The sequence below is a fragment of the Stomoxys calcitrans genome, chromosome 5 (genome assembly GCF_963082655.1).
Source record: "Stomoxys calcitrans chromosome 5, idStoCalc2.1, whole genome shotgun sequence".
Classification (NCBI taxonomy): domain Eukaryota; kingdom Metazoa; phylum Arthropoda; class Insecta; order Diptera; family Muscidae; genus Stomoxys; species Stomoxys calcitrans.
In genome coordinates, this window is record NC_081556.1 from 84,539,268 (window position 1) to 84,565,816 (window position 26,549).

General features: G+C 39.5%; 1 protein-coding gene across 1 annotated transcript; it reads left to right on the forward strand.

The window, feature by feature from the left end:
• The first annotated feature begins 11,778 nt into the window (after positions 1-11,778).
• LOC106092113 (uncharacterized) lies at positions 11,779-25,765 on the forward strand. Its single transcript, XM_013258877.2, has 5 exons — positions 11,779-13,087; positions 16,929-17,236; positions 20,870-20,973; positions 21,115-22,418; positions 25,392-25,765. Exons 1-5 carry the CDS (start codon positions 11,834-11,836, stop codon positions 25,725-25,727), a joined length of 3,306 nt encoding a protein of 1,101 aa, XP_013114331.2. The 5' UTR covers positions 11,779-11,833; the 3' UTR covers positions 25,728-25,765.
• Positions 25,766-26,549: the final 784 nt, after the last annotated feature.

A 26,549-nucleotide genomic window follows, 5' to 3' on the forward strand; every position in this document is an offset into this window, starting at 1 on the left:
ACCCAACATCCATGCCAGGTATGTATCAAAGTCCACAACCATATAAACCGATCTCCCGATTATACTCCTGAGCCCCTATAGGGTCCCATTCTTATTCGATTTGGCTAAAATGCACCATGATTTCTGGTCTAACCTATAATGTCTTAGTCGAGTTTGGCTTGAATCAATCCACAACTTGCTATAGCTTCCATATAAACCTACGAGGGTGCCCCCAAAAGGAGCCGACCTGACATAAATGGTGGTAGTAGTATGAAAAGTGACTTGGGGATGTTGGGAACCAAGCAACAGTTCTGATTGGTTTTGACCTGCAAAATCCAGGTTTATCTTGGACTTCCTTCATCTCAAATGCGGACACAAACCTTCCCGCGGTATCACCTGGGTGGCTTCCTTAAACATGAGTTAAAGGTAGTGAGATAAAATGTGCCACGAGTTCATCTATAGAACGATAAAAGGTAGGTTGAGGCGTTGTGTTAGTAGTCCATCACCCGGAAAACTTAAGAAAATTACTTAAAAAAAACGAAGAAGAATAAAAAAGGATTCCGCCTATGTTGACGACCCCCACAAACGTTTTAAGGACCATCATCTGTACCAGTAATGTCGCACTCTTTATAGAGGGGGTGCGTTGTATGCTCTGGCGGATGTATTGGAGAAGTACAGGACAGACATTATTGCCATACAGGAAGTGCGATGGCTCGCTACTGTCATGAAACAAGCGTGCATTTGGCTGTGGATTTGTAGTTAGTCGGAGACTGAAATACCTTGTCTCAAGGTTTACTCCGGTGGATGAGAGGCTAGCCAAAATCCGCATTAAGGCCAAATTCTTCAACAACAGCCTTATTTGTGCCAATTCAACAACGGAAGACAAGGACGAACATACCAAGAATACGACCGCTGTCCCTCCCATGATATTAAAATCGTTCTGGGAGATTTTAGTGCAAAAACAAGTAAGAGCGTGTAAGTTCGGCCGGGCCGAATCTTATATACCCTCCACCATGGAGAGCATTTCTCGAGTTCTATGCGCAGTATCTCTTTTGTGTAATATTTCAGTTCATTCGGATAAGAATTGAGCCTTGTAGGGGCTCAAGAAGTAAGATCGGGAGATCGGTTTATATGGGAGCTGTATCAAGCTATTGATCGATCCAGACCATATAAGACACGTATGTTGAAGGTCATGAGAGAAGCCGTTGTAAAAATTTCTTCCAAATCGTATGATAATTGCGCCCTCTAGAGGCTCAAGAAGTCAAGATCCCAGATTGGTTTATATGGCAGTTATATTAGGTTATGGACCGATTAGGACCATACTGCGCACAGTTGTTGGAAGTGATATCAAAACACGCCGTGCAAAATTTCAGTCAAATCGAACGAGAATTGCGCCCTCTAGAGGCTCAAAAAGTCAAGACCCAAGATTGGTTTATATGGCAGCTATATCAAAACATGAACCGATTTGACCCATTTACAATCCCAACCGACCTACACTTATAACAAATATTTGTGCACAATTTCAAATGGCTAGCTTAACTCCTTCGAAAGTTAGCGGACTGACGGACGGACAGACAGACATGGCTAGCCATGTCCGTCCGATGATGACGATCAAGAATATATATATTTTATGCGGTCTCAGACGCATATTTCAAGGTATTACAAACAGAATGACGAAATTAGTATACCCCCATCCTATGGTGGAGGGTATAATAAGGAGGGAAATATCTTTGTTACAGCAGTCGGAAATATTAGCCTACACGAAGAAACCTCAGATAATGGTCTGAGGCTAATAGACTTCGCCACGGCAAAGTCTAGATTCAGATTCTAACATCGAAGGACTCACACGGCCACATGGCTGTCACGCCATCAAAATACGAGAAAACATTGAATACCATTGCCCACTCCATGGAAAGAGCAGCTACATTCGTGCCTCCCCAAAGAACCCTTCGAACAAATCTGCTAACTTCGGCTATCTGCAACATTTCAGTCTGCAGCAACGCGCCAGATGAAGTAGAGGCATCGGGAGAAAAGGAGAGAGGAGAAACGTCTATCCGCAAGAAGAAGAAGGAAGTGGAAAGACGTGAGGGTGAGAGAATCGAGATGTTCAGGGGCCATAATGAAGTCCGAAAGCTCTACCAAAGAATTAAACATCCAACCGACAGTTTCGGTACATTCACATCCTCTTGCAGAGACAAAGAAGGAAATTTGGCAACTGATACAGATAGAGTGCTGAGGATATGGAAAACACTTTTCCCAGCTGCTGATCCGATGATGGTGGCCATGAATATATCGCAGAACCAATCCTTGATAATGGCATGTGTATTACATAGTCAAAACGATATCCAGGTAGCAGTAACCCGGCTGAAAATTGGTTGCCGGATGAACTGTTTATGAACGGAGGCGACACTCTGATAAGGCGTATGCATCAGCTCGTCTGCCCAATTTGGCTAGAAGAACACATACCCGATGAATGGAACCTCAGCATACTATGTCCCGTACACAAGAAAGGGGGCAAGGTGGTATGTGACAATTACAGAGGAATAAGTCTCCTCGCCATCTCATACAAGGTGCTATCTGGCGTACTTTGTAAAAGATTATAGTCTTAAGTCAACGAAATAATTGGGCCCTATTAATGTGCTCTTAGACCTGATAAATCCACCATAGATCCGATATTTACACTGCTCTAAACCCTGGAAAAGACCCGTAAAGGACAATTCAACACCTAACATCTTTTCGTTGGCTACAATGCCGCCTTCGACACCCCTATGTGTTCAAAGTTGGTTTGATCCACGCCTGAGTTTGGTAACCCTGCATAACTGATACAACTTTGCAGGATGCTGATGCACGTTCCTTAGTTAAAATAGGAAGAATCTCTCTGAACCGTTCAATACCAAGGAGACAGCCTATGGTGCGATCTCTTTGATATTCTGCTGGAGAAGATTATACGAGATGCGGATGAAATAGGCATGGCACACTAGTCACAAGAGAACATGTGCTGCTCGCCTATGCCGACTATGGGTCGGTCACCGGAAGAAGCAGCCTTTAAAAGTATCGAAAGAGAATCAACGAAAGTGGGTTTGCCAATAAATGGAGTTAAGACAAAGTGGATTATATTAATTCCCACAAAGCCCTGTAAACCCGATCAGATAAAGAAAATGGAGAAAGATGGGAACTACAACTTTGAGATAGTCAACAACTTTATCTACCTAGGCACCACTGTAACCGAAACAAACGACATCAGTTTTGAAACAAAACGAAGGATAATACTGGCTAACAGATTCTTTTGTGGACTGATCAAGCAGGTGAGGTGCAATGGCATCTCTCGACAGACAAAAATTACACTATACATGACACAGATACTACCCGTGTTATTATATGGCCCCAGGACATGGGTTGTTACGAAAGCAGATGAGGTAGCACTTGGAGTGCAAATGCAGAAAATTTTACCCATGAACTTTCCACTAAGGGACAGGGGCAAACTTCTCACATGTCAATGGGTATAGTCCGATTCAAGTTTAAGCTCAATGATAAGGGGCCTCCTTTTTATAGCCGAGTCTGAACGGCGCGCCGCTTTGCGTCACCTCTTTGGAGAGAACTTTTACATGGTATAGTACCTCACAAATGTTGCCAGCATTAGGAGAGGAAAACCGCCGCTGAAAATTTTTTCTGATAGTCTCGCCAGGATTCGAACCCTGGCGTTCAACGTCATAGGCGGGCGTGCTAACCTCTGCGCTACGGTGGCCTCCTTGGAGTGTGTGGGAGAAAAATCCTTCGTAAAATATGTGGACCAGTTTTCGTTAATGGAGAATATATGCGTTTATGAACCACGAGCTGTATGACGACAAAAGCACAGTTAAACGTATCAATATACAATGTTTGCGTTGGCAAGGTCATGTTGACAGAATGGATGAAGAAGCTCCAGGAATGAAGCATTTTGAAGACGACTGCAAAAGAAAACCCAAAAGGCGAAGACCAAAACTCCGATGGTGTGACCAAGTGGAGAGGGAAACATCGAAATTGGGTGTCAAATTGGAGAAGAAGCGCAAAAGATCGAGGCGCATAGGCATCCATTCTACGTTCGACTAGAGGAATACATTTTCTGTAATGGCCAATCAAAGTCAGTAAAACAAGTAAGAGCATGCTAAGTCTGCGGGCCGAATCTTTTATACCCTCCACCATGGATAGCATTCGTCGAGTACGGGCTACGGGTCTCGTTCGGATCCACACGAATTAATTTTTTTTGTATTGGTTATCTACATTCAGAATCATATTTCAAACTGCCACTTGGGATATCACATTTTTAAAGATCCGTAGGCCCTCCTGTATCCCAAATTGAGGCTAAAAAGTTTACTCTACTACCAAATTCATCACGAAAACTTCATCATCCAAATTACTCAAACTTTCGAACTACAGAGGGTAAAGATGGTTCTCATATTATCCTGTTTTAGTGGGGTAAAACTTATTTGCGTTAATGTTCTTTTTAGTTCTGTATGAAACATATTTAAATGCAAGGAACTTTGTATTTCATTAATGTCTATTAAAACTTACCCGCAGTGAACAAAGTTTTCTAGCATTACAGTTACATATTTGAAAGCCACCATTTCATCATATTTGCTGACGGTAAGCCTTTGACATATGCTTTCAAACAAAAGCCTGAAAAAGCATGTCCAGATGAGTCCCGAAAACTAGACTTCATTTCTCAGTTGATATTAGTCATACAGGGTGGCTGATGAATATTGCTACAATGATGAATATTGCTACATTTTTTTTTCGGTGTATGGAATACATTTTTCTTTTATTCATGTTAAATTAAATTATTAAATTAATTATTAAATTATTATTAATTAAATTAATTAATTAATTAATTAAATTAATTATTAAATTATTATTATTAAATAGAAAAAAAGTTATTACATTTTTTTTTGGTAGCGGCTTTCATCAGCCACCCTGTATAAGTGGATAAGTGGACAAGGGAACATTGTTGCTGACACATTGTCCGGAAAATATAAACTATCAAAACCCCCTCTTCAGTTGACTACAAAGAGTGAGCCAAATCACAGATGAGCGATACAGAACTTTAAGCATTGCTCAGTGATTCGTCGTCATCTTTGGTTTTCAAGCCCATTGCAATATGTGCGACCGTTTATTCCATAAAATTTTTGTAAACTTGTCATTGACTAATTTCACGGATTATCCCATGGCTGCAAACATATAACAATAAAACAAATTCAGAAACATATTGTTTGGCAGAATAAAAAACAAAACATATTACGAACCTCATGAAAGACAACGATCAAGGGTAACCGTACATACACGAAGTGCTGTAGGCTCATATCTGCATGTTTCCGGAAGATTTTCGCTCATTTCAGGGAATTATCTACCTTACTTAGATCACATCGAATTAGATCAACACCATATCATCCATCTGCTAATGGAATTATTAAACGCTGGCATCGCTCATTAAGAACAGCCGAAATGGTATGAAATTTAACTTACTATTCTCATGGGACTCCGCTTTTAAGAGAGTTTAAGAGAGGATCTTGGAGCAACATCTGCCGGTCCTGTTAAGTTCAAGAGCTCATTTAGCCCCAGAAGCTTCATTCCACAAAATAATCCAGATATAACCGGTTATTTGGTGTACATTATAGCAAAATCATTGATGGTGGGTAGCCAAAGTTCACAACAACAAAACTTGGCGCGTGTTAAACAATACTTGATAAACAATATAAATTGTATTCCATATTTTGGTTTGTGGAATTGTCAAAAATAACATTATCTGACAAATAAAATTCTAAACAAAAACAGATAAATGAACAAACATATTTAAAGTTGAAATAAACATAAGCAAACCATGTTATGATTAGTTGACTGTTGCCTTAGGTGTGCACAGTGATCCGAAAGAAGAAAAAATTAAAATAAGCCAACAACTTTAGATCTATATAAATGATTTCAACAATAACATATAAAAACATGCCACCATTGATTCTGCTAAAATACATACAAATTGTCGCAGTTTGTAGGTAGCGAGCTTGGATTACCAGGCATCCACCGTGTGTATGATTGGCATCAGAGTCTTCAAGTTTAAGTTTATTTAGTGGAATACAGAATATTTGTCCAATACTAAGGCAATGATTTACTTTAATTAATAAATAATATTGTGATCCTCGCAAAATGAAGTGGTATGAAGGAAAAATGGATAAAACAAATAAAAAGACGTTAAGTTCGGCCGGGCCGAACTTTGGTTACCCACCACCTCGGGTATATATGTAAACCACCTTTCATCAAAATCCGGTGAAAATTGTATACCTTATGTCCCATGTGGACCAAATACTAATAAGTACAGTAGCTATATCTAAAAATAAACCGATCTGATCCATATACGACACGGATGTCGAAAAGACTAACATAAGTCATTGTGTCAAGTTTCATGAAATCGGATTATAAATGCGGCTTTTTTGGGGCCTAGACTTTAAATCGAGATATCGGTCAACATGGCAGCTATATCCAAATCTATACCGATTTGGGCCCAGTTGCAGAAAGATGTCGAAGAGCCTTATACAAAGCACTGTCCAAAATTTCGCCGAAATCGGACAATAAATGCGCCTTTTATGGTCTCAAAACCTAAAACCGAGAGATCGGTCTATATGGCGGCCATATCCAAATCTAGACCAATCTGTGCCGTATTGCAGAAGTATGTCAAGGGGCTTAACATAACTCACTGTCCCAAATTTCGGCGACCAAAACCTTAAATCGAGAAATCGGTCTATATGACAGCTATATCTAAATCTGAACCTATCATGACCAAATTGAAGAAAGATGTCAAAGGACCTAAGACAACTCACTGTCCCATATTTCAGCAAAATTGGATAATAAATGCGCCTTTTATGGGCCCAAAAACCTTAAATCGATAAAGCGGTCTACAAGGCAGCTATATCTAAATCTGAACCGATCATGACCAAATTGAAGAAAGATGTCGAAGGACCTAAGACAACTCATTGCCCCAAATTTCAGCAAAATCGGATAATAAATGTGGCTTTTATGGAGGCAAGACCCTAAATCGGAGGATCGGACTATATGGCAGCTATAACCAAAACTGAACCGATCTAGGCCAAATTAAAGAAGTATGTCGAAGGGCCTAACTCAACTCACTGTCACAAATTTCAGCAAAATCGGATAATAAATGTGGCTTTTATGGGCCAAAACCCCTAAATCGGAGGATCAGTCTATATGGCAGCAATATTTAAATCTGGACTGATCTGGGCCAAATTGACTAAGGATGTTGAAGGGCCTAACACAACTCACTGTCCCAAATTTCAGCAAAATCGGATAATGAATGTGGCTTTTATTGGCCAAAGACCCCAAATCGGCGGATCGGTCTATATAGGGGCTATATCAAGATATAGTCCGATATAGCCCATCTTCGAACTTAACCTGCTTATGGACAAAAAAAGAATCTGTGCAAAGTTTCAGCTCAATATCTCTATTTTTGAAGACTGTAGCGTGATTTCAACAGACGGACGGACATGCCTAGATCGTCTAAGATTTTTACGCTGATCAAGAATATATATACTTTATAGGGTCGCAAATGGATATTTCGATGTGTTGCAAACGTAATGATAAAATGAATATACTCCCATCCTTCGGTGGTGGGTATAAAAATTATCTTCCAATTACTGAAATATTCTAAAACATGGTCCAAAGAAGTTTGAAGGCTACACACTGTATTTATATATATGTATGTATATACATTAGAGCCCGAAAAAGAAGTATCGTCTGCAAAAATACGTGACTCACAACCAGTCATAACAAGTAAGAACTTGCTTATTTAGGACGGGGCGAATCGTACCACCATGGATTCTGGTACAAGTTTACAGTAATAAACTCAGTGCTCATTAATACTTTACGCGCCTCATTTCTGCCAAAAACAAGTTGAAGCTTCTAGGAATCGTGGAAGCTATATCACGTTGTGGATCGACTTGAACCCAACTTGGCACGGCTATTGGAAGTCATAACAAAACACACCGAGCAAAGCTTCAGCCAAATTTGATGTCAATTACGGCTTATAGTAGATCAAGAAGTCAAATCCGGGGATCGGTTTATATGGGGGCTATATATTAAGACTTTTGTGTGCCAGATTTGACTTGGATGTTGGAGAGTATAAGCGTACTGAGCGTACAAAATTTCAGCCAATTTGCAAATATTGCGGCTCGGTTTATATGGGAGTTATATCAGATTATTCACCGATTCGGACCGTTCTACGCATAGTTGTTGTAAGTCATAACAGAACACTCAATGCAAAATTTCAGTTAAATCGAACATTAATTGCGGCTTGTAAGGGCTCAATAAGTCAAATCAGGAGATCGGTTTATATGGGAGCTATATTAGGTCAAAGACCGATTCGGACCGTACTGGGCACAATTGTTGGAAGTCATATGTTCCGTTATGTGAAAATTTTCAGCCAAATCGGACAAAAATTGCGGCTTCCAGGGGCTCAAGAAGGCAAATCGGGAGATCGGTTTATGTCCAGTCTGATCCGATATGGTTCAGATTTGGATATAGCTCCCATTTGCAATCCCGACTCACTTCAATATTTGGTATCTGCGCAAAATTTCAAGCGGCTTTACGCTTTACGCGTTCCACAGCTATCCTGATTTCGACAGACGGCCATGGCTAGATCGACTCAGGACGTCGAGACGATGAACAATATATATTATTTATGGAATCTTAGACGAATATTTCGAGGTGTTACAAACGGAAACAGGCCATGTGATAGGACGGTCCTCGTGGCATTGGACCTATCGAAGGCATTCGACATGGTCAGCCATGCCAATATATTTGAGGACATCGCCAACACGTTCCTCCTGCCAGGCTCGAAACGCTGGGTCGCGAATTATCTGTGTGGTCGCCAGTCATTTGTGGAATTTAGGGATAAGAAGTCGAAGCAGCGTAGAGGGAAACAGGAAGTTCCCCAAGGTGGTGTGATATCTCCGGCACTGTTTAATCTCTACCTATCCTCCATTCCACCCCCTCCAGACGGCATAGAGATCTTATCATATGCGGACGATTGTACGATCATGGCATCAGGCCCCCCACCCATTGATGACATCTGCGATAGGTTGAACGTCTTCCTCAACGAACTTGACTCATGTTTCGCTGCAAGAAATCTGAAGATATCCGCCACCAAATCTTCAGCCACATTGTTCACTACAAATACGAGTGAGGTGAACACTGAGCTGACTGTGATGGTCGATAGAGAAATGATTCCGATCAACAAGTGTCCCAAAATACTTGGCGTCACGTTTGACAGCTCTTACAAATTCTCCCCACATGCCACAGCAATTTGTCAGTCACTTGCTGGCAGGACTTGGGGTGCAGGCAAAGAAACCTTGTTGACCACGTACAAATCAATTGGCCGGTCTGTGGTAAGTTATGCAGCGCCAGTGTGGTCTCGTCAACTTTGTGACACGCAGTGGAATAATATTGAGATCTGTCAGAATGCCACCCTCCGAACTGCGACGAGCTGTCTTCTCAGTTCTCATGTGGACCACCTCCATCAGGAGACATAGATCCTAACAGTGCGAAGACATAATTACATGCTGTCTAAGCAATACCTTTTGGGCTTTTATCGCAGAGACCATCCAAATCATCATCTTGTGGATAGATATCCACCGTCAAGAAGCTTTAAGGGAGATCTACATGATCTAGAGCGTGAGGTTCAGCGCTACAAGAGAGAACCTCTACATCAAGCGGCATATCAAGCAGGTCTAGACAACATTCATGCAGACACTGTAGCAGATGTGGTAAATGGCTTCCGGGTGAATGTAGTCCTTGGAGAACGACCGCCTCCCATTGCACCTGAAGAAATTTACCTCCCCCGGCAAACCAGGGTAGTTCTGGCTCAATTACGTTCCGGCAGATGCAGCCGCCTCAACTCCTACGTAGCAAGGATTGATGCCGACGTGCTTGATGTATGTCCCGATTGTAACCAGGGACCGCACGATACGCGTCACCTGTTTTACTGCCCAGCCAGACCCACTCGACTCAGACCCAGATGCCTGTGGACGCACCCCATCTTAGTCCTAGATTTGCTGTGTCTTGACACTCAACAGAATCAAACAGACGAAAGATAGAATACAATAAACTGCTGCAACAACAACAACCCATAGTGGTGGTGCAGGGTATAATGAATATACCCCCATCGGTCGGTGGTGGTTATACAAATATTTGGAAATAGCTGCCACACAGACCGACATCCCGATTTATGGTCTTCAAGCCTTATATGATCCATTTGTTGCTCGATTTTGCTGAAATTTGGAACATAAATACTTGTTATGAACCCATCGATGTCCCACCGAGTTTGGCTCGGATCAAACTATATTTCCTAATAGCTGCTATAGGTTCATATATGATGCGATTTTAACGAAATATATATCGAATTCGACCGGACGAACTTAATGCGTTTTTATTTGTTTTAACCAGTAAAAACGTGCTTAATTCGGCAGGCCCAAATCTTGGGTCCCCACCACCGTGGATTCTGCAAAAATTTGCATTTATTAACTCAGTTCGTAATTGACTTATTTTACAACAATCAAATCAGACATTGGTTGCGTCTGCTATGGTCGCAAACAGTCATATCGAGGAATCGGTATTAGAGGGGGCTATACAGCCTATGACGCTAAACGCCTGGGTTCGAATACTGGCTGGACAATTAGATAATTTGTCAACGGTGGTTATGGGCAAATTTGCATTTTGCATTTGCATATAAGTATATCGGCCGATTGGGATCATACTTGGCACGGAAGTTGAAAGTCATAGCAAAATTCTTTGTGTAAATTTTGAGGCCTCAATGAACTCAAGAAGTCAAATCCGTGCATCGGTTTATATGGGGCCTATTATCAGTATATAGGCCTATTCGGATTATACTTGGAAGGAATGTTGAAGGTCAGAACAGAAGTCTTTGTGCCAAGTTTCAGCTAAATTAGATGCAAATTGAGGCTTCCAGGTGTTCAAAAAGTCAAATCCGGAGATTGGTTTTTATGTGGGCTATATCAGTTTATCGGTCATATTGATTGGAAAACAGAACGGAAGTCGTTTTCCAAATTTCAGCTAAATCGGATGAAAATTGACGTCTTTAGGGGTTTAAAAAGTCAAAATTGGTGATCGGTTCACATGGAGGCTATATCCAAATCTATATCCATTTCCAATCCCCAACCTACATCGATCTATCTGTGTATCTGTGCACAATTTCAAGCGGATATGACCCATTTTCAATCCCCAACCTACATCGATCTATCTGTGTATCTGTGCACAATTTCAAGCGGATATCTTTATTCGTTCGAACACTTTCGTGATGTTGACAGACGAACATGGCTAGTTCTACTCAAAATGTCAAGACGATCAAGAGGATATATACTTTATAGGGTCTTACGAGCGGAATGATAAGAATGACTAGATAAGTATACCCCCATCTTATGGTGGTGGGTATAAAGAAATATTGAAAAGATACCACATTTCATAATTGTTAAACGCAAAATTTTCGCGTGCTGCATTTAAAAGGTGAATGTCTGTGTCGACTGACCAATCTTAAATCAATTTATTTTGAAACTGCTAATCTTTAGTACGTACAAAAGGAATGCGATAATGTGATCATAATCTAAACTCATACGATAAGTGTAATAAGACGACAACCACTGATCGCAGGTTCATCATACACGTGTTTATAAATGCGCCAATGCAGTAGGTCTGCTTATATAAATGCAATAATCAGTTACAAGATATAAGCAGTAGACTTTTGAATTCCTAACTGTTCAGTTTATTGCGAAAGAGTTATTGCTTTCAAACTGGAAGTATAATGGATCAGATCATATACGCATCCATTGGGTGCTTGGCTTGCATTATTCTGCTGACAAAATTATGGTTTTGGTACAGATTTCGTTATTGGAATCGATTCGACATCCCCCAAGCTAAAGCTTGCGCATTTAGTGGAAATTTTTGGGATTTCATTACCATGAAATCAAATTTTCAATATCACTTAAGAACCATCTATGATGATCCGAAATTCGAAAGTGAAGCTGTTGTTGGAGTTTATGGAATTTATACTCCGGGCCTGTTACTGCGTGCACCAGAGTTGATCAAAGCTGTATTGATTAAGGATTTCGAAAAGTTTGCCGACAGATCGATGAAGTGCAATCCCCACAGTGATCGCGTTGGCAATTCGACGTTATTCTTTATGCCCTACGCCTTCTGGAAGAGATTGCGTCCCAAACTTACCTACGCATTTACAAGTGGCAAATTGAAACACATGTATCTTTTACTCCAAGCAGTGGGTGACAGTTTGGAGGAAAACTTGCAGCAGAAAGGAGATAAGTTTGTGCAAGAGTTTAAAGCATTGGCAGGTCAATTCACCACAGACAGCATTTCCACTACTATATTGGGACTTAAATCAAGTGCCCTGCACAACAAAGAGGATCCCATATATCTAGTGGCTGTACGGTTGGCAAAATTTAATGTTCGTCGTGCCTTTTCTTTTCTCTGTATGACGTTTTTGACCCGTCTCTCTGGTCTTTTGCGAGCCAAGGCATTCAGTGAGACCGCATACATCTTCTTCAAACAAACGTTGCCGCAAGTGATACGGGATCGCGAAGAGAGTGGCCAAAAGCGCAATGACATGATAGACATTTATCTGAACTTGAAAAAGGAGGCAGCAATTGCTGGGGAGGACGAAGCTGCGACTATGGAATTGGTGGCGGCCCAATCAGTAATGCTTATGAACGGAGGATATGACACCTCCTCAACTACAATAGCCAATGCCTTATTTGAGTTGGCAAAGCAGCAACATTTTCAAGAGCGTTTGCGCCAAGAGGTACTCGATGCTTACATTAATGGCAACGGTCAGATATCCTATGAGCAAATACATTCAATGGACTATCTCAGAATGGTCGTTAGTGAGACTTTGCGCAAGTATCCTGTGGTACCCTTATTGGATCGAAGATACATGGCTGCAGATGGAAGCTCACGATATTCACTGAAGCCCTATTATGATTATGAGGTGCCGCATGGTATGCCCATTTATATATCGGCATATGCTCTACATTATGATTCAAAGGTAAGATCAATTGTCTGGGAGACCAGGGATACTAAATCAATTGTTTTGTTCTTTGTCGAAATGTAAGTTCAACTTTCAGTTGTCACCAATGAAATTTTCTCTTATTACAATGAAATTTTCTCTAAACTCATAATTTCTTCAAAATTCGGTCCGAATCTTGGGTATCCACCAACAAGGATTCCGATAAAAATTTCCCTTTATTAACTCAGTTCGCATTTAAATTGTTTTACAACATTCAAATCGGGAATTGGTTACTGCTGCTATGGAGCCTATATTAGTATATGGGTCGATTTGCAACATAGCAGAAATCTTTAAGTCAAATTTCGGCCAAATTAGGTGAAAATTTAGGCCTCTAAGATCTCAGGAAGTGTAATCCGGGGATAGGTTTATATGGGGGCTGTATTAGTTTATAGACCGACTCGAATCTAATGTTGGAAGTCCTTTTGTCAAATTTCAGCCTAATCAAATGAAAACTGAGACTTTTAAGGGCTTACGAAGTCAAATCCGGTGATCAGTTTGTATAGGCGCTATATCCAAATCTGAATCTATATGGTCCTTTTGAAATCCCCAATGATCTACATCAGATAAAAGAATCTGTGCAAAATTTCAAGTGGATATCTTTATTCGTTCGAACACTATTGTGATTTCGACAGACGGAAATGGCTAGATCGATTCGGAATGTCAAGACGATCAAGACCAATAAGGTGTTACGAACTGAATGACTAGATTAGTATACCTCTCATACTATGGTGGTGGGTACAACAAGTAAAAACGCATTAAGTTCAGTCAGCCGAACTTTGAATACTTACCTCGGATATACATATTACGTAACATACTAGTCCGGTGAAAAATGCACCATTATTGACACTTTAATAGCAATATCGAACTATGTTCCGACTTGAACGAAACTCTCCAGGGACATCGAGGTGTCTAACACAACCTTTTGTCCTAGACCATTTAACGGGCGATATGTGTATATAGTAGCTATATTCAAATATAGGCCGATTTACATGATGTATACATCTCATTATACCAAAATTCAACGCAATCTGATAATTAATTGCATTAAATGTAGGTACATATGGCAGCTATGTCCAAATATAGCCTGATCTAAATCATACTCGGTACGATCGTCGACGAAATCCGTTTGTCGAAATCACGATAGTGGACGAACGAATAAAGATGTCTGCCTGAAATTTCGCACAGACAACTCTTATAGGTGCAGGTCGTTAGGGATTGCAAATGGGTAATATCGGTTTAGATTTAGATACTACTCCCATATAAACTGATCTTTCGATTTGAGATCTTGAGCTCCTGGAAGCCGCAAATGTTTTTCGATTGGGCTGAAATTTTGCACATAGTGTTCCATTACGAATTGCAACAACCGTGTTAAGTATGGTCCAAATCGGCTTATAACCTGATATAGCTCCCATATACACCGATTTCCCGATTTGAGATCTAGAGCCCCTGGAAGCCGCAATTATTATATGATTTGTTAACATCTGCTCTTTTAACTGCGAAATAACCTATTATGGATGCTGACTGAGGACTCGGCAGGCGAAGATTAAAATATATATGACACTGACACAACCCGTGTTGTTATATGGTTCTGAGGCATGGATACTTGTGAAAGCAGATGAGGCAGTGCTTGGAGTATTTGAGAGAAAGATTCTTAGTAAAATATATGAATCAGTTTGAGTTAATGGAGATAATGGATGGGGCTGTATGAACCACGAGCTGTATGACGACGATAGCATAGTTACACGTATCAAAATACCACGGCTGCTTTGGCTGGGTCATGTTGTCAGAATAGATGAAGAAGCTTTAGCAAAGAATTCTTTTAAACAAAAACACGGTGGTACACGCAAACCGGTACGACCAAAAGCCCGATGTAAAGATCAAGTGGTGGGAGACACCTCGAAGCTTGGTGTCAGAGATTTTAGAATGAGCGCAGAAAATCGAGGCGCTTGATATGCTGTTCTACGTTCGGATAGTGGACCCATAGCAGCTACATCTAAATATTGTCTGATCTCCGCCATATTCAGGAATGCTATGTAAGTGGTCATTGTATCAAATTCATCGGTTACTAAATGCACCTTTTATCGGGAGATATGTATATTTATTTGACAGCTGTATCCAAATATAGACCGATATGAACTATATAAGGCACGTATGTCGAAGAGTTTTAATAGAGCAATAATTGCTCATTTTATTGGTATAAGACTTTAAATCGGGAGATCGATTAATATGTAAGCTATATCTAATTACAGACCGATCTGCACCATATTAAACACAAATGTCGAAGAGTCTAGCACAGGCCACTGTGTAAAATTGCAGCGAAATCGTGTAATAAATGTGATTTTATGGTTCCAAGAACGTAAATCGGGAGATCGGCCAACATGACATATACATCGAAATATTTAACGATCTTAATCATATTCGGTACAAATGACGAATGGCAAAACAGAATTGATTGTGCAAAATTTCAGCGAATTCGGAGAATAAATGCTCCCAAGACCTTAAATCGAAGTATCAGTGAATATGGCAGCCATATCCAAATCTGAACAGACCTGAGCCAACTTAAATATGAATGCTGTTAATTATAGCGAAATCGGACAGTAAATGCGCCTTTTATGGACTCAAGACCTGAAATTGAGAGATCGGTCCATATCGGCGCTATATCAAGATATAGCCTGATATAGCCCATTTCCGAACTTAACCTGCCTATGGACAAAACAAGAATCTGTAAAAAGTTCCAAAGCTCAATATCTCTATTTTTATAACCTCCACCATGGGATGGGCGTATACTAATTTCGTCATTCTGTTTGTAACTACTCGAAATATTCCTCTAAGACGCCATAAAGTATATATTGGGTTGCCCAAAAAGTAATTGCTGATTTTTTAAAAGAAAGTAAATGCATTTTTAATAAAACTTAGAATGAACTTTAATCAAATATACTTTTTTACACTTTTTCCAGCTGATAACTGACAGAAGAAAGAATGCAATTACAGAGTCACAAGCTGTGAAAAAATTTGTCAACGCCGACTATATGAAAAATCCGCAATTACTTTTTGGGCAACCCAATATATTCTTGATCGTCATGTCATTTTAAGTCCGTCCGTCTGTTGAAATTTTGCACAAATACTTCTCATAAGTGTAGGTCGGTTGAGATTGTAAATGGGTCATATCGCTCCATGTTTTAATATAGCTGCCATATAAACGGATCTTGGGTCTTGAATTCTCGAGCATCTAGAGGGCGCAATTCGTATCCTATTTGGCTGAGATTTTGCTCGTGGTGTTTTGGTATCACTTCCAACAACTGTGTTAGGTATGGTTCAAATCGGTTCAAAATCTAATGCAGCTGCCATATATACCGATCTTGGGTCTTGACTTATTGAGCCAATGGAAGCCGCAATTTTTATCTAATTTGGCTGAAATTTTGTACAACGGCTTCTCCCATAACCTTCAACATACGTGTTAAATATGGTCTTAGTCGATCTATAGCCTGATACAGCTCCCATATAAACCGATCTCCCGAATATGCTTCTTGAGCCCCTACAAGGCGCAATTCTTAGCCGAATGGTCTGAAATATTACCCAATGACTTCTACTATGGTCTTCAACATTCAGTTTACTTATGCTGCGAATCGAACTATAACTTGACATATCTCCAAATGCATAACAATTCTTTTCCATTATTCTATATTTGTTTGTTTATTCCATGGTGGAGGGTATATAAGATTCGGCCAGGCCGAACTTAGCACGCTTTTACTTATTAATTTTTTAAACTTTTATACTCTCAATTACTAACATAGTTTTTTAATTTATTTCCTTATTTCAGTATTGGCCTGATCCAGATAATTTTGATCCAGAACGCTTCTCTGCGGAAAATCTTCAATCAATTAATCCAATGACTTATTTACCATTTGGCACTGGCCCTCGAAATTGTGTGGCATCACGCCTAGGTTTGCTACAAGTGAAGGTAGCCTTAGTTCATATTCTTAAGAACCACTATGTTCAGTTATGCGATCAAACCAATTTGCATCCAAAGTTTGACCCAAAGTCCTTTCTTCTAGAAATTATGGGAGGTATACACCTGGAGGTGAATCGAGATCGTATGTTCGATAAAGAAATGAAAAAAACTGCATGAACATGTACCAATATTTTTTATCAGATAAGATAATTTATTGTAAATAAAACGCATGGCCATAGCTAAATAACTTTACAACTCAAAATTCTGTATAAATTTGCAATGTATCAAAAAAAACCGCCTTTTGGTGCGCAAGAAAAGTCATCAGATAAAATTTAACTAATCTTGGAGGATGAACTCCTGGCGGAGTCAGAAAACAAAGCTGAATTGGCAGAAATTCTGATTCCTGACTATGGTCAGGGGTACTGGAAATGCGAGACACAGAGTCTGTATTCTTGCAAAGAGTAATCCAAATTATTTTTCGTTTTCCGACTCTAAGTAAACACTGAAGATTCTAGTAGTCAGCCTTGAAATTAATGAGTCTCAATTCAGTGATGCCGCTTTCAGGCCTTAAGTTGCAGGTTGAATCAGCTTATGCAAGAGAAAAAGCCTCATTGTAGGCAGTGATGCTAATGCACATCACCAAATATTTGGGAAGTTCGGATGTCAACGAAAGGGGTGAGCTGCTTATCGAATATATTATAAAGTGCAATTCTCTGATCATCGTTATATTAATATCAGCCTCGGCGAAAATACTGCAGAAGTGGTCACTCGGCTAAACTGAAAAAAGGCAGATTTGGAAAAATTTCGGCACTTATTCCCTTACAGATCTGAAAAGGAAATGGAAACTGCCGCGGACATGGACATAATGGTCAAGAGTATCACAAAGGTCCTGAATGACTCGCTTGTGTCAGCATGTCCTAGTGCCAAGCCAATGGTCAAACATCGACCGTCATATTGTACCCCAGAGCTGATTTGTCTATGGAAGGGCTGCAGAAAACTTTTTAACAGAGCGAAATACACAAAAACACTGCACGATTGGTACGTATAAGGCTGAACTAAGAAAATACAAGAGAGAGCTGAAAATGGCTGGGTGGAATTCTGCAGCTCCGTGGAGAATACATGTGAGGCCTCTAGGCTAAAGAAAATCCTATCCTTGAAACCTATTACGCTGTTCGTCTATATCACTCTGACAGTTGAACTAGATTTAGGTTCCTCGCATCTATAGCATTACTAACTGAACCGGGCCCGCTAAGCTGCACCTTCTTTTACAATATATGGAATACATTTGTCATTTAAATATTTATTTTCGACAATTTAAGACCATTAAGTGAAATACCATGCTACTTCGATTGTATACATATGTCACTTGACTTACAGTATAATAAAATATGCCTTAATACGAATCCCACATGATCTCTATTGGTCTATGAATTCGCTCCGAGGTTTTAGGGTCATTTAAGTTTGGATTTGGACTTTATTAGAACCCGACATTCTCATGGGGATTTTGGGAGCGGAAAGGGCCCCAGGGTGGTGGGTATGGGGTGGTGTGGACCCGCAGAATCGTGGTCCCGAATGTGGGTATTAATTTCATGCTCTACTCCCAAACACCTTTGATTTGAGCTCCAAATTGCCATATAAAAATGCTATGTCTAAATATAGTCCGATCTGAACCATATTTAGGTCAGATGTCGGGAGGCTTAATACAACCCACTGTTTTAAATTTCAGCGAAATCGGGTACTTACTAAAGCTTTTATGGCCTTCAGACTCTTAATCGGGAGATCGGTCTATATGGCAGCTATATCTATATATGAACCGATCTAATCCATATTAAGGCCAGATATCGGAAGGCTTAACATAACCCACTGTTTCAAATTTCAGCAAATTCGGATGAAAAATAAAGTTTTTATGGGCATTAGACCCTTTATCGGAAAATCGGTCTATATGGCAGCTATATCCAAATATGGATCGATTTGACCCGTTCAAGAACTTAACCAGCGTGCATCAAAAATACGTATCTGTGCCAAATTTCAGCTCAATATCTCAATTTTTGAAGGCTGTAGAGTGATTACAACAGACGCGTGGAAAGACGGATAGACGGACAGACACACGGACATCGTTAAATCCTCTTAGAATTTTACGACGATCCGAAATATATGTACTTTGCGGGGTCGGCAATTGATATTTGCAAACGGAATGACTAAATGAATATACCCCCTATCCTACGGTGGTGGGTATAAAAATTGTGTTCATTTGTGAACCGACCACCACGAAAGGTTCTCTTGTAATTCTTATCTGTTAATTTCATAGAAATTGGTTCAAATTTAGATATATTGGGTTGCCCAAAAAGTAATTGCGGATTTTTTAAAAGAAAGTAAATGCATTTTTAATAAAACTTAGAATGAACTTTAATCAAATATACTTTTTTTACACTTTTTTCTAAAGCACGCTAAAAGTAACAGCTGATAACTGAAAGAAGAAAGAATGCAATTACAAAGTCACAAGCTGTGAAAAAATTTGTTAACGCCGACGATATGAAAAATCCACAATTACTTTTTGGGCAACCCAATAGCTGCCGTATTTATGTATGTATCTCCTTATTTCCAATTCTAGAGCTTTTGTCGGCGCCTTTATAAACTGAAATTTTGATCTGCGACCCAATAAAGTATATATATTTTTGATCCTCTTGACATTCTGATTTGAACTAGTCATGTCCGTCCGTGCGTCTGTCGAATTCACGATAGAGGTCGAACGCGTAATGCTAGCCGCTTGAAATTAGGCACAGATACTTAATATCGTTGTAGGCCGATGGGGGTTGCAAATAGGCCATATCGGTGCAGATTTATATATAGCTCCCATATAAACCGATCTCCCGATTAGACTTCCTGAGCCTCTGGAAGCCACAATTTTTTTCCGATTTGGCAGAAATTTTGCACGCAGTTTTCTTTTACGACTTCAAACAGCTGTGTTGAGTACAGTCTAAATCGGTCTACATCCTGATACTGCTCCCATATAAACAGATGTCCCGATTTGACTACTTGAGCCGTAACATGAAGCAATTTTTGTCCGATTTGGCTGAAATTTTGCACGCAGTGTTTTGGTATGACTTTTAACAACTGTGCCAACTACGGTCTATAACCTGATATAGCTCCATATAAACCGATCTCCCGATTTGACTTTTTGAGCCCTTACAAGCCGCAATTTTTGTCCGATTTGTATGAAATTTTGCACGTGGTGTTCTTTAACGACTTTCAATAACTGTGTTGAGTACAGTCCATATCTGTCGTTAACTTGATATAGCTCCCATATAAACTGACTACTTGAGCCGTAAAATGGCGCAATTTTGTCCGATTTGGCTGAAATTTTGCACATAGTTTTCTGTTATGACTTCCAACTACGGTTCCAATTACGGCCAAAATCGGTCTATAACCTGATATAGCTCCCATGTAAATCAGTCTCCGGATCGTCCTGTTCGGTTCCTGGAAGTTTTAGTTTTTGTTGGTTTTGCAGAAGTTCGGTATGTAGAATAGAATTATGCCCTACAACTTAATTTATTTCCTATAAATTTTTAGCAGAATCCATTGAGGTGTGTTCCCAAAATTCGGCCCGGCCGAACTTAGCAGGCTATTACTTGTTCTTCTTTGACCTTTCTAATGTGTATGGATTTCGATCGGTTTAGATTTAAATATATCTCACATATATATTTGGGAGTAGTTATTACATTTTTTGTATAGATTTGCCTCCATCGGTTCAGATTCACTTAGGCTTTTGTATTTTAGCAATCCACTTGCTATACCCTTTTGATTTATAGCATCAACTGCGTAAATCAATTACGTGAGGGCAATCTTCATTTATCATTTTCAAATAACTTTATGCACAAAGAATACCTGCCCCTTGACGACAGTCTCAGACCAGGCAATCTTTTATTCCCCATAGTATATATGTATACTTAGTTCGGTCCAGCCCCAACGTAATGATGAATTGTTTTATTTTTCTGGTACTTAAAGCTTAAAACAACTGTTTCGAAACAGTTCTATTATAGCTTCCCACAGTGAGAGTTGTTCAATACTTCTAGTTGTCGATTGGTAGCAAATTATAGCAAGCCAATGGAAAATCTGATAACAGTGTGTTTCGTTTTTACAACATGTCTCGCACTCTGTGTAAGATTTTGGTTCCAAAATAAATTTCGCTATTGGAGCCAACACGATGTTCCCCATGCAAAGGCCAGTATTTTCAGTGGTAATTTTTGGGATTTCTTTTCCATGAAAACCAACTTCTTTTACCATTTGAAAACTATCTACGATGATCCGAGGTTTGAGAACGAAGCCGCCGTTGGCGTCTATGGAGTTTACACACCAGGACTTTTGATACGCGATCCTGAATTGATCAAGGCCGTTTTGGTTAAGGATTTTGAAAAATTTGGTAATCGTACGTTTCAGTGTAATGCTCGCAGCGATCCAATTGGTAATATGGCTCTGTTTTTCTCACCATTTTCATATTGGAGGCGAATGCGTCCAAAACTAAGCCCCGCTTTTTCGAGCGGAAAATTAAAACACATGTATCCTTTACTTCAGGCAGTGGGCAAGAGTTTGGAGGATAACTTACAAGCAAAAGGTGATGAGTTTGTTCAAGAATTTAAGCAAATTTGCGGTCAGTTTACCACAGATGTCATAGCCACCACCATATTGGGATATCAATCACATGCCTTACAAAACTCTCAAGATCCCCTATATTTGGAAGCAATCAGACTCGTCAAGTTCAACATTCGCCGAGCAATTTGTATTCTTGTTTTGATGTTTATGCCACGTTTGTCTGGTCCATTGGGAGTCAAGTTATTCCATGAGCCCTCGTATAGCTTCATTAGAAATTCGGTGAGGCAAGTTGTTGAGCATCGTGAGAAAACCGGTCAAAAGCGCAATGATGTTGTTGACATCTATGTAGTTTTGAAAAAAGATGCTGCGGCCGCAGGAGAAGATGAACACCTTACAATGGATAGTTTGGCGGCACAATCGGCAATGCTTATGGGCGCGGGCTACGATACCTCCTCGACGATAATTTCAAGTGCATTGTTCGAATTAGCCCAATATCCAGACATAAGATTGAGATTGCGTCAGGAGGTTTTGGATAACTTCCTCGATGGCGACGGTCAAATATTGTACGAGCGTATAAACTCAATGGAATATCTAGGAATGGTGGTTGAGGAGACAATGCGCAAGTATCCAGTGCTGCCTTTGTTGGATAGAAAATATATGGCAACAGATAAGAACTCGGTATACTCATTAAAACCATTCTACAATTATGTTGTGCCAGACGGAATGCACATTTTTATATCAGCATATGGTTTACATTATGACCCAAAGGTGATTATTATAAAAAAAATTTATATTGGAGTTTTATAGCCTCCATCATGGGAGTACACTAATCAAGTTTTTGTACGCAACACTCTAGGATGGGGGTATGTTAATGTAGTTAATCCGTTTGTACCTTGAAATATTAAACTGAGACTCCTTGAAGTATTTATATTCTGGAACGTCTTGATAGTCCAAGTCGATATAGCCAAGTCCGTCCATCTGTCTGTCGAAATCACGCACTGAAAGCAAATTGTTTCATAGCATCAAGGAACGCGTTTCATTAGTGGGTTTTCATTAATTCAATGAACATTTTCATTACTACAAAGAAATTTGTAGTAATGAACATTGCAATGAAAAGTTTCATTACTGTAAATTTTGTCATTTCATGGTTTCATTAAATAAATGAAACTGAATGCATTCATGGAATGAAAATATTTTTTTCCTAAGATAAAAGTAATTGCAAAACGTTTGACGAATTTCATAACATAATACGGAAGCCATTAAGTACTTGCAAACCTAGGTTCGAATCATTCTGCCGATCAAAAAAAAAAATGTGTTTTTTCTTTAAACCTTTTTTAAAAAATGCGGCATAAAAAAAATACGTATTTCGTATCCAAAAATAATTATTTTAAAATTTTTTCCTTGTTTCAAATTTAATTGATGGATACACTTTTTCCTGTGCAGTCATATTAATGGAGTTATTTCATCAACTTGGTTAACCCGAAGCCTTTTGGGCCGACGCCTTTCGATTTAAGGCCGTGGGCGAGGTATAGCGAAACAGTCGGTAGGACGGCGAAAATACTATGGGGTGATCCGGAAGAGGAAAGGAAGTTAGAAGGAGGTCAGTATAGCTTTTGGTATCATATCATAACGGGACACATAGGACTACAAACTCATTTATGCAAACTCGGTGCGACAAGTGATTGCATGTGTAGGACATTTGGGGAGGATGATGTGACATTGAAGCATTTCCTATGTCATTGCAGCGCTTTCGCTGCTAAAACACACCGCTATTTAAGTAGGGATACAATACAAGACATTAACCAACTTAGGGACGTGGCAAGGAAAACAAGTAAGGATTTTGTAAGTAGCACCGAATTCCTAACTTAGGAACCGGAGAGAAATCCGTAAACGAACGAGACCAACAAGAGACAAGAAAACAAGTAAAAGCGTGCTAAGTTCGGCCGGGCCGAATCTTATATACCCTCCATCATAGATCGCATTTGTCGAATTCTTTACCCGATATCTCTTTTTAGACAAACAAAGGATAAAAGAAACGAATTGCTACAATATTGGAGCTATATCAACTTATGGTCCGATTCGGATCATGATTGAATTGAATGAGACCATGGTAGAAGTCTTTGTGTAAAATAGAGAGATCGGTTTATATGGGAGCTGTATCAGGCTATAAACCGATTCGAACCATATTTGATACGTATGTTGAAGGTCATGGAAAAAGCCTATGTACAAAATTTCAGCCAAATCGGATAATAATTACGCCCTCTGGAGGCTCAAAAAGACATGATCCCAGATCGGTTTATATGGCAGCTATATCAGGTTATGGATCGATTTGAACAAATTTTGGCACAGTTATTAAAAACAATTACACAACACGCCATGCAAAATTTCAAGCAATTCGGATAGAAATTTCGCCCTCCAGCGGCTCAAGAAGTCAAGATCAAAGATCAGTTTATATGGCAGCTATACCAGCTGTCAAGACCCAAGATCGGTGTATATGGCAAAAATGCAAATTGCTAATTTTGCCCATGAACATTCCACTAAGGAACAGGGGCAAACTTCTCACATATCAATGAGTGCAGTCCGATTAAGTTTAAGCTCAATGATAAGGGGCCCTCCTTTTTATAGCCGAGTCCGAACGGCGTGTCGCAGTGCGACACCTCTTTGGAGAGAAGTTTTACATGGCATAGAACCTTCCAAATGTTGCCAGCATTAGGAGGGGAAAACCACCGCTGAAATTTTTTTCTGATGGTCTCGCCAGGATTCGAACCCTGGCGTTCAGCGTCATATGCGGACATGCTAACCTCTGCCCTTATTAGGGATTTGTTCACAGACAGACAGACGGACGTACGGATGGACATGGCTAGTTCGACTTGTGCGCCCTAAATTCCAGTTACGAAGGGGTTTCTTTCAGTGCGATAGCGGGAACAAATGAAGATAAGCACATGCAATTCTGCACAGATACTTCTTATCGATGTAGGTCATTGGGCATTATATAAAGGATCCCATATAAAGTGGTCTTTCGATTTGACTTCGTGGACATCTAGAAGCCGCGGTTAGTATAAGATTTGCCGGAAATTTTGTATGTAGTTTAAAGTCTTTAACTTAACATGGCAGATGCAGATATAAATTTTGAGTCACTGGCAGCCACAACTGTTATCGGATCCAACGGTCTCTAAGCCCATCTCCAATTGGAGATCTTGGGCCCCTGGAAGCAACAACTGTTGTCCGATTTTATAATGTAGTGCTCTGTTATAATTTCCAACATCAATTGTAGGTATGGTTAATATCGATCCATAATCTAATATAGCTCCCATATGAATGTGTCTCTCGGTTTATGTGAGAGCCATCACATAGAACATTCTGCCGTGCAAAGAAACAAATCTTACAAAAATCAGTTTGGAATTTCTCTCCTGAGGTCTCAAGTAGTCAAATTGGACAAGTTTTCGAAGATAGCCGATATGGACTAATAAAAATCCCAACCGACCTACAAGGAAGAACTTGTATAAAATTTCTAGTGCGAAGCTTTACTCGTTGGAAAGTTTGAGTGTTATTTACAGACAGACAAAATCATGGACAGATGGAAGAATACTACGACGATCAAGTTGAAATGTACTCAGACAAATATATGGAGGTGTTACAAACGGATTAAGTCAATTAGGAAACCTTCCATCGTATGATGGAGAGCATAAAAATAACATATGTTGTTTGATTAAATGAACGTCTTTTTGAAAAAATTTTCAGTATTGGCCAAACCCAACGAAGTTTGATCCTGAACGCTTCTCTGCCAAAAATCGCAAAACCATAAATCCCATGACTTATTTACCATTCGGCAGTGGCCCCCGAAATTGTGTGGGTTCTCGCCTGGGACTTTTGCAGGTGAAAATAGCCTTGGCACATATTCTTAAAAATCATGATGTGCAGTTAAGTCCTGAAACAAATTTAAACCCGAAATTGAATCCCAAGGCATTTATTTTGCAAATTGAAGGCGGCATAAATCTGACAGTGGTTCGTGATAACATGTTTGACAACGCAGCTGCTACACTCCAAAAAAGTGACCCAATGGTTGAGTTAAAATAAACTACTATCGAATAAAGTTAGTTGAACTTCATATTATAGCGCTAAAGACGTTTTAATTGGTTTTTAGTTTATGCACATCTTAATTATAATTTCATCAAATGAACTTCGTTATGGTTCAACGTTAACTAAATGGAATTAAATTATTACTAATATGCATGATAAAATGCTTTTAATTGTGGATGTACAGTTTATTCTCATATAATTCCTTTGCTAACATATATTTCATATATATTAACTATTAAAATAAAAGTGTTCGCACTTTAAATATTCAATGGCTTTCGAAAAATTTCCAATTGCAAATAAGTCGCATAGGAGTATGTACCACAATTTCCCAGAAGTTCCGTTTCGCCATATTCACCATATTTATAGACTGTTGACAAAAAAAAAAAAAAAAACAAGTAAGAACGTCCTAAGTTCGGCCGGGTCGAATCTGATATACCCTCCACCATGGATCGCATTTGTCGAGTTCTACGCGCAGTATCTCTTTTTAGCCAAACAAAGAATATTGAATAAGAATATGCTATTGTTTAATATTTCAGTTAATTCGGATAATAATTGCGCCTTGTAGGGGCTCAAGAAGCAAAATCGGGAGATAGGTTTATATGGGAGCTGTATCAAGCTATTGGTCGATTCAGACCACATGAAACACGTATGTTGAAGGAAGCTGTTGTACAAAATTTCAGTGAAATGGGATGAGAATTGCCCCCCAAGAAGTCAAGATTCCAGGAAATCAAGATCGAAGATCGGTTTATATGACAGCTATACCAGATTATGAACCGATTTGAATCATACTTAACACAGATATTGGAAAAGATACCAAAA